The sequence below is a fragment of the Xiphias gladius genome, chromosome 22 (assembly GCF_016859285.1).
Source record: "Xiphias gladius isolate SHS-SW01 ecotype Sanya breed wild chromosome 22, ASM1685928v1, whole genome shotgun sequence".
Taxonomy (NCBI): Eukaryota; Metazoa; Chordata; class Actinopteri; order Istiophoriformes; family Xiphiidae; genus Xiphias; species Xiphias gladius.
The window spans coordinates 721,620-729,742 of record NC_053421.1 but is presented as its reverse complement, the minus strand read 5'-3'; the positions used below and the strand labels follow the sequence as shown (position 1 = coordinate 729,742).

The following is an 8,123-nucleotide window of genomic DNA, read 5'->3' as shown; positions in this document are numbered from 1 at the left end:
ACCCTTTTTTCTCCAAACATATCTTTGCTCATTTCAGCCAAAAGTCCTATTTCAACTTCATTATTCCACAGGACTCGTTTTCCAAAATGCATCAGGCTTGTTTAGATGTTCCTTTGCAAACTTCTGACGCTGAATTTTGAGGTGAGGACACAGGAAAGGTTTTCTTCTGATGAATTTACCATGAAGGTCATATTTGTGCCGGTGTTGCTGCACAGTAGAACAGTGCACCACCACTCCAGGGTCTACTCATTTTTCCTCAAGGTCTTTTGTAGTCAAATGGGGGGTTTAATCTGCCTTTCTAGCACACCCTACGAACAGTTCTCTTAAGAAAGTTTTCGAGGTCTGGAAGACCACGCTAATTAAGGTCTGAGACCTTGGCAAAAGTTATCTGAGAGCTCCAATCTCCACCGTTCCTGTTAACTGTCATTTCTTAATTACATTACAAACTGAGAAAACTGCTACTTGAAAAAGCTTTGCTATATTCTTATAGCCTTCTCTTGCTTTCTGGGCATCACTTATTATAATTTTCAGAGTGTTAGGCAGCTGCTTAGAGGAGCCCATAGTGTTTCACCTGGCCTATCCTAACGATGACTGTGAACAAGCCATAGCCCTAACAAGCTAATTAAGGTCTGAGACCTTGGCAAAAGTTATCTGAGAGCTCAAATCTCTTGCTCCTTTCCCTTTTTTTCACTCTAAACTTGTACAAAACAAAAATAATACACTAATCTTGCTTAAAATGTTTAAAAGGAATGTTTCACCCTTAATCCTTTTGGAGATGAGTTCATCTTCTGGTCACGTTACTACTCAGAGTAACAGAAATTTTGACTAGGATTTGTCTTTTTCATATCCCTGTATTCTGACTAGTAACTGTGGCTGTGCCTGTCCTGTCCGCCAGGTGGAAGCACTGCATTAAAGTGACCGTCGGTGTCTCGGGCCGCACAGGATTTAGAGCTGGCCGGAAATCGAAATGAGTCAATGACGGAAGAATAAAAATGGAAGCGGCAGTGTTCATTCTGTCGCTTGTGGACTGCTGTGCACTGATTTTCCTCTCGGTTTACTTTGTATCCTCCTGGGCTGTGTGTTTTCTGGCGGATGTCGAGTTTATGCACCTAAGCGGCTTACTGAATCCCTTCGTTCATATGAACATAGTAACGCGGACTAGCTGACCGGTTATTCGCCGTGTTCCAGGTGTGGGTGAGGCCAGTATAAACTGAGATGAACCGGTTTCTGTCCACAGAGTAACGATAGGACAAGGTGTGGTCACAGAAACCTAAAAACAGCACTGCAAGCTAGGTGGAAAGTCTAAGTCAACACAGCCACGGTGGCAGATAAAAGGCTCATCTTGAGTTTCCTTCCTCTGTCTTAGTTACTGACTCGGCCGACGCTTCGACCGAATATGTGACTATTTAACTTTGACTTGTGAGTTAGCAGATGTGTTTGCCTTTTACAACTTTACTAATGGCCTTGTAGACAACACTGGCATCGCGAAAGGCTTTCCGTGTGGAGCTACTGACTCATCAAGTAGCATTTATCAAGACAGAATTAGAATTTAAGACTGTCTCCAACCTCCATTTAACGGTTTAGATTAATAACCGCGTAGAGACAATATAATCTATGTGGCAACGCTTAGAAAGGAGTTCTTTGATTTTTAAAATTAAGAAAAAGTTACTTTTTCAAGCATGTTATCAAACCTTTATACAGTTTTAATGTGGAGTAAACCATCGGATGAGCCAAAATAAATGTACTGAATCAGAACCATGGGATGAATTCAGTCATCCTATATAAATCAGAAGTACAAAGTACACAGACCTGTTTTAACATGGGCATCACTATCAGCTCGGTGTGCTCAGTACTTAAAAGTTGCTAGAAATCTGTTTGTAATCCATGTCTGAAGTAAAACAGTGTGCAAATTCGATCCAGTTTTTGTTCAGCAGCGTTAGTTAGCTGACATACGTCAAATAGTCACACAGTGATAATATCTTTGAGGGTGTCTGTCATCAGTCTGTTTTGTTGAACGGAGTTAATAGAAGCAGGGAATGAAGACGTTAACAAGAATCTAGGTTTTCTTTATTACCTTGACTTAAAACTCAGATTATCACCCTGTCTGATCTAGAATGTGACTACATCAATGCTAGAGCCTGCTGCTCCAAACTGAACAGAGTAAGTCACAATAGTCTGGATTGTTACTGATTTACATATACATATACCTCAAAGATTTGGACTTTTAAAAAAATAAATAAAAATGTTGATGCCTTTTATTTTTTGTGCCTTATTACTGTTATTTCTGATTTTGATGTTTGATGTTTGATGTTTACATGTTTGATATGTTGTCTTTCCAGTGGGTAATTCCAGAGATGGTTGGCCAGTGTCTCTCCACTATGCTGATGCTGGTCTCCATGCACTGGTTCATTTTCCTCCTCAACCTGCCTGTAGCAGCCTGGAACATATATAGGTATGTTTATACTGCAGCTGTTTCTTGCAGTGCCTGTGAGATAAAAGGCTCTTCTGTGGAGTAGGGTAATATGACAATATATAGTGTGAGACAATAGAAATATAGCTATACAGTTTATACAGCAATAGGTACTATGTTATTATCTCTGGGTGAATTAGGGCATTGAAAGCAGTGTTGCAAATTGAGCATGGCTGCTTCAGTGTTTACCCTACGATTGCCCCCCCCCCCTCCTCAAGAAACCAAAGAAACTTTTTAAAAAATTGTTATGTTATATTTATGTTATTTACCTAAATTATGTGCATTTGTTTCATCTCAGCTCAGTGTGAGAGTCTATACTGTAATTTGCTGTAATTTATAGTCACATTTCTCCTTCTGCTTTCTGTTTCACTGTGTATGTGTCATAGCCCCTCCCCACACATGAGGAGCTGAGCAGAGCAGAGGAGAGACAGGTTGAGAACTTGTTACGTTAAGTCCAATAAAAGCTAAAAACTTAAAACCAAAGATAGACAGATGTCTACCCCAAACGTCTGACAGTCAGGCCAAAATGTTTTTTAAATGCACACAATGTGGCGACAGTGACAAGTAGTGTTAGGCAGAGGAGGAATAACAATCCTACTAATAAATGGATAAATCTCTCCTTCTGCTGTCTGTCTGTCCTTCAATTTTCTCAATCAGATGAGCAGTTGCTCATCTGATCGACTTTAAAATTGGCGGGTGTATTGCTGAAGACCCAAAGGTCAAGCATCAGCTTGCAAGACTCTAGTTATTTATTATTATTATTATTATTATTATTATTATTATTATTATTATTGTAGTGCCAGTCGAGCTGAAGCATGACCTTTGATTACGTCGTCAGTGACATCAAAGGGTTGCCTTTCAATTCCAAAGAAAACATGGTTAACATGGTTAATTGTTGTTTCATAGAACCCTCTGTCAGTTGGATGGTTGTGTAGGGCTTATCTAAATTATTTTATGTCTGTTTTTTCTGTTTTTTTTGTTGTTGTTTTTTTTTCTTCAAGAACTGCTCATCCAAAAAACGTCACAATCAACACTGTGCCAAGTTTGTAGTTGAGCAGATAAGCGGTTGTCAAGAAAATTGAAGGACAGAAAGAAAGACAGAGATTCCTCTATTATTAGTAGGATTATTATCAAGCAGTCAACCTAGGGGAAACACTGTGGCCTTATGGCCTTATTAGATTTGTCAGGTATTTCATTCACTGGATCTGGTCTGGTTCACTGGAAATTGAATGATCAGGAAATATACAGTAACATAAAGATACTGCAACATAAAATTACATAGACAGTGAAGATTTTATCCATATCTCACACCTCTGGTCTGCTGTAGGTAAGAACACAGGGTTCATGGTACATTGAGACTCCTGGGTTTAGTCTATTCTTGTCCCTGCAGGCATGTGAAGGTACCGATGGGAAACATGGGCGTGTTTGACCCCACTGAGATCCACAACCGCGGTCAGCTGAAGTCTCACATGAAGGAGGCCATGATTAAACTGGGTTACCACCTGCTCTGCTTCTTCATTTATTTGTACAGGTGGGAGCAACAGCATCTGCATTTGACATTTAGTGACATGTTGACGGCTTGCAGCAATCACCTAACTGATGGCTGTTTATACGCAGTCAGTTATGTATTAACACATTAACCACCTTGTTTTCCAGCATGATCCTGGCTCTGATCAACGACTGAAGTACTCAGCAAGCTCTCTGACCCTAGCTGCCAAATTCCAAATTCCAACTCAAGGGTTTGCTTTTTTTCCCCCCTCACATCATGCTCATGTACTGTATGCATCAAATCTTTCAGAACAGCCAAGAGAACAAGTTTGCTATTACTGTGGTCGTACTGAGGTTCACACTGTCATCTGTGTCATCAGAATCACAGAGTTTTTACTTTGATACAATACTAATGTTGATATTAACCATTTAACACTTCAGTACCATCGTGACAAAATTCTATTATGAAGTAATAGGGGTTAGGGTTAGTTCAGTTGCACAGTTGGGGACACAGTGGACTGTTTGGTGTTTTAGCTGTTTGATTGATAAGAAGCAGACAGATAAATGACTGTTCAGCCGAATCAGTACGTTGAATTGGGTGGTAGGACTCATGAACAGGCTGTTCAGTCATCAGTTTTTCCTTAATTTCCCACTTGTGCCTTTCTTTTTTGCTTCATAATGTCTAATAAGGTCTTTGCAATTTCTTTTCAGACATCTTCTCGTTTAGAGTTCATATTATGAGACTGCTGAATAAGTCACACCTACATGTTTTTTGGATCACAAACACCCTGACAAGATATTTCCTCTCACAGACACAGTGCACACAGATAGATGACAAATGAAAATAAAACTCAACATAAACTAAAAATAGTAACTTTTAACTATATAGTACATTTCAAAAACAAAGTTAAAAAGTGCATTACAATAAAGAAAAAGAATAATAAGTAAATACAATCCAAAACAGACAAGATAAAACAAGGTCCACTAATTTAAACAATTAGGACATTTAAATGGGGACACTGAGTTAGTGCAAAATGTGTGAATAAGGTTCAGGGTGGAGAGCACTGTATAAGACATCCTGCCAGTATCTCCCACAGGTGTTCAGTTGGCTTCTCCTGGTGGCTGAAGTCCAGAACAAATGATTTTCACCAGTCACCAGTCCGCATGTCCACATTTCAGTCACCGGTCTTTCTTGTGTGGGTTTTATTTATTTATTTATTTTTTGCTTGCTTGGTGTGTCACTCTGTCTAGTCCAACACTGTTGTTGCTCCTTCATTTCTCTGAACTCCTGCAGTTCCAACCTTCTCCCACTTTACTGTAACAAAATTGATTTTAGGCTTGTATATCATATTTGGTCAAAGTATCAAAGGTTTTCAAAAAATTTCAAAAGCTTTGTATTGGTATTGAAGTGTAGAGAATACACTGTTATTGTGACAACATTGGTGACCCTCAAATGGTGGATCACTAATCTGCCAGACTTCCAGCATCACACTTCATTACTGATCACCTACCAAAACTCAGCAGACACACACCACGTACACACAAGTTAATAAATATAGTCATATTTGCCTCCATATTAGTATACACTGTACACATGCACTGTATGTATTTGTATTCATCACACATCACTGGGCAGAGTGAAGGACAATCACACTAACCACACACATACACACATTTGTCCTGTCTCACTGTGTCTTGTGTCGTGTTGGAAGGATGTCTGAACTGGGCTGTTAAGTGTTTTGCCATAAAACAGGCTGTTCTAGCGAGTCTGGAAAGAAATTATACTTTATCTGAGTAATGGCTGTTGTATTGTTACCGTATGAGTGGGAGTTTGGATTGACCTCAGTCATGCACCGATGTTGTTTACTCAATGACTTTTGCATTGAACACACACTGTATTTTAAAGTCTGATGTTCCCTGCATTAGCAGGTGTCTCAGTTTTTCACTGGGATGATGGATGTGTGCACTCCTCTTTATGTGATTAAGTGTATAGACAGAACAGTCATGACTGTACCATACATTCATACCTGCTCTGTACTATGAAAGGCCTGTTCTGTGAGCCACAAATACAGGTTTTCTGGAGTCATTTCTCTCTTCAGTGTGGGTGAACTGGGAGAACTGATGGTGAATGAGTTCATGTCTGATTCATGCTATAATGTCTTATGTGGTTTCTTTTTTCTTAAGTTTCTTTTTGGGAAGGAAATATGGTGTTTCATAAATAAACATGAAAGACAAGTTGTTTGTCTTCATTTGCCTCAAAATGGGCGATTGCATTGATTTATACAGTACGCTATATACTGTGTGAAATAATCTTTATGAATTGAGACCTAATGCAAGCAACTACAGATGATAAGTTGTTTAAGCATTTCTTTAGAAGGAGAGCTGAAGTTGTACCTCTACTGTGTTCTTCTCCGAAGGAGTTTCATTTTTCTTTCACCTCTGAAACTTTTCAAATTTATTCTATCTTTCAGAGACGTGTTAATAACACCTAATTCTGATTTTAGAATCCATGTTATGTAAAATTCGATAGTGACGTGAAGATTTGTTATTAAGCAAAAAATGTTATTGGAAAAGTTCCTGCATTAGAAAAGGGTCCTTACATGTATTAATGGTATCACAGATATAAACTGTACATCAATGAATTTTAGTTGGCTTTGAGTCAGTAATAAATTATAAGAAATTTATTTATGATGGACTACTGTTGATTTATAATGATTAATTTCTTTTAGTGTGCAGTCATATGATCTGCACGCAGACAATGACAGTGCTGCTGGTCATGGTTCAGACTTTTTCCTCTTGTTGTATTAATCTTAAGCCTGCAATAACTGATTATTTGGCCACTCGCACTTGATCCTGCCGCTCCGGAGTCAGAGTATTCAGAAAGTATTCGGACCCCTTCACTTTTTGCAAACTTTATTGTGTTGTGGATTTCATTTTAAATAGATAAAATTAACATTTTTTTGCCCATCAGTGTACACTGAATAATCCATAATGACAAAGTGCAAACATGTTTTTAGAAATGTTTGCAAATTAATTAAAAATCTAAAACTGAAATCTCTCATGTACAAAAGTATTCAGATCCTTAATTCAATACTTTGTAGAACCCCCTTTGGCAGTAACCACAGCATCAAGTCGTCTTGGGTAAGTCACAACAAGCTTTACACACCTAAATGAGTTTATGTCATTATTCCTGGCAGCTCCTTTCAAGCTCCATCAGATTGGATGGAATGCGTCCGTGAACTACCATCTTCAGGTCTCTCCACAGATATTATATGGTGCTTAAGTCTGGGCTTTGGCTGGGCCACTCAAGGACAGTCAGAGACTTGTCCCAAAGCCTCTCCAGCGTTGTCTTGGCCGTATGCTTTGTGTCATTGTTGTGCTGAAGGTTGAATCGTCGCCCCAGTCTCAGATTGCGTGCACTGTAGGAGAGGTATTCTTCAAGGACCTCTCTGGATTTGCCTACATTCATCCTTCCCTCAATTCTGACCGGTCTCCCTGTACCTTCCACTTGGAAGCAACCCCATAACATGATGCTGCTTCCACCATGCTTCACCATAGGGATGATATTAGCCAGGTGATGAGCAGTGCCTAATTTTTTACCAGACATGGTGTTTGGAGTTCTGATTGATGGAGTGCTACTGAGACGGTAGTCCTTCCGGCAGGTCCTCCCATCTCTCCCAAGTTCTGAAGCTATGTTAGAGTGGCCCTTGGGTTCTTGGTCACCCCCCTGACCAACGCCCTTGTGAGCTCCTGGAAACACTCAGAGCTTTAGAATTGGTTTATACCCTTGCCCTGATCTATACCTCGCCATCATTTTATCACAGTGGTCTACCGAGAGATTTTTTGACTTCATGGGTTGATTTTTGTCATGACATGCAGTGTGAATTTTGAGAGTTTATATACACAGCTGTGTGCCTTTCTAAAATTGTTAGATTTGTCACTAGGTGATTTTGTGAAAAAGTCTTTAGGGGTCTGAAAAGTTGCTGAATCTGGTGACAAAGGTGCTAAGTTGGCAACACTGCCTGTAAATGCCCCCTGATGACACCATAGAAACTCTGCCAATTCATTTTGAAAGAGCAACGGCCAGTGGGTAAACTCCAACACTCGGCTGGCCAACCAATTGTGTAACTTCAGCACTTAGTCATGCAGAATTCGGCTAACCAGT

The 8,123-nt window shown here is 39.5% G+C and overlaps 1 protein-coding gene across 5 annotated transcripts; it reads left to right on the top strand.

Moving 5' to 3' along the window:
- Window positions 1-951: 951 nt before the first annotated feature.
- Window positions 952-6,781, top strand: cnih4 (cornichon family AMPA receptor auxiliary protein 4). Of its 5 annotated transcripts, none has more exons than XM_040118835.1 (5): window positions 952-1,061; window positions 2,092-2,160; window positions 2,340-2,452; window positions 3,861-4,001; window positions 4,127-6,779. In XM_040118835.1, the coding sequence occupies exons 1-5, from the start codon at window positions 993-995 to the stop codon at window positions 4,152-4,154; spliced, it is 420 nt and encodes a 139-aa protein (XP_039974769.1). In that variant the 5' UTR covers window positions 952-992; the 3' UTR covers window positions 4,155-6,779. The 5 variants fall into 5 exon arrangements, with proteins under 5 accessions (XP_039974769.1, XP_039974771.1, XP_039974773.1 ...); XM_040118837.1 differs by lacking the exon at window positions 952-1,061 and adding an exon at window positions 1,072-1,188 and having other exon boundaries at window positions 2,114-2,160; window positions 4,127-6,780; XM_040118838.1 differs by lacking the exon at window positions 952-1,061 and adding an exon at window positions 1,216-1,254 and having other exon boundaries at window positions 2,114-2,160; window positions 4,127-6,780.
- The last annotated feature ends 1,342 nt before the right edge of the window (window positions 6,782-8,123 follow it).

Bases quoted from the DNA above. Each gene is read 5' to 3' on its own strand.
- cnih4 (XM_040118835.1), top strand. From the start codon at position 993: ATGGAAGCGGCAGTGTTCATTCTGTCGCTTGTGGACTGCTGTGCACTG. The intron at 2,453-3,860 runs GTATGTTTATAC...TTGTCCCTGCAG, and splicing joins GCAGCCTGGAACATATATAG to GCATGTGAAGGTACCGATGG. The intron at 4,002-4,126 runs GTGGGAGCAACA...CTTGTTTTCCAG, and splicing joins TTCTTCATTTATTTGTACAG to CATGATCCTGGCTCTGATCA.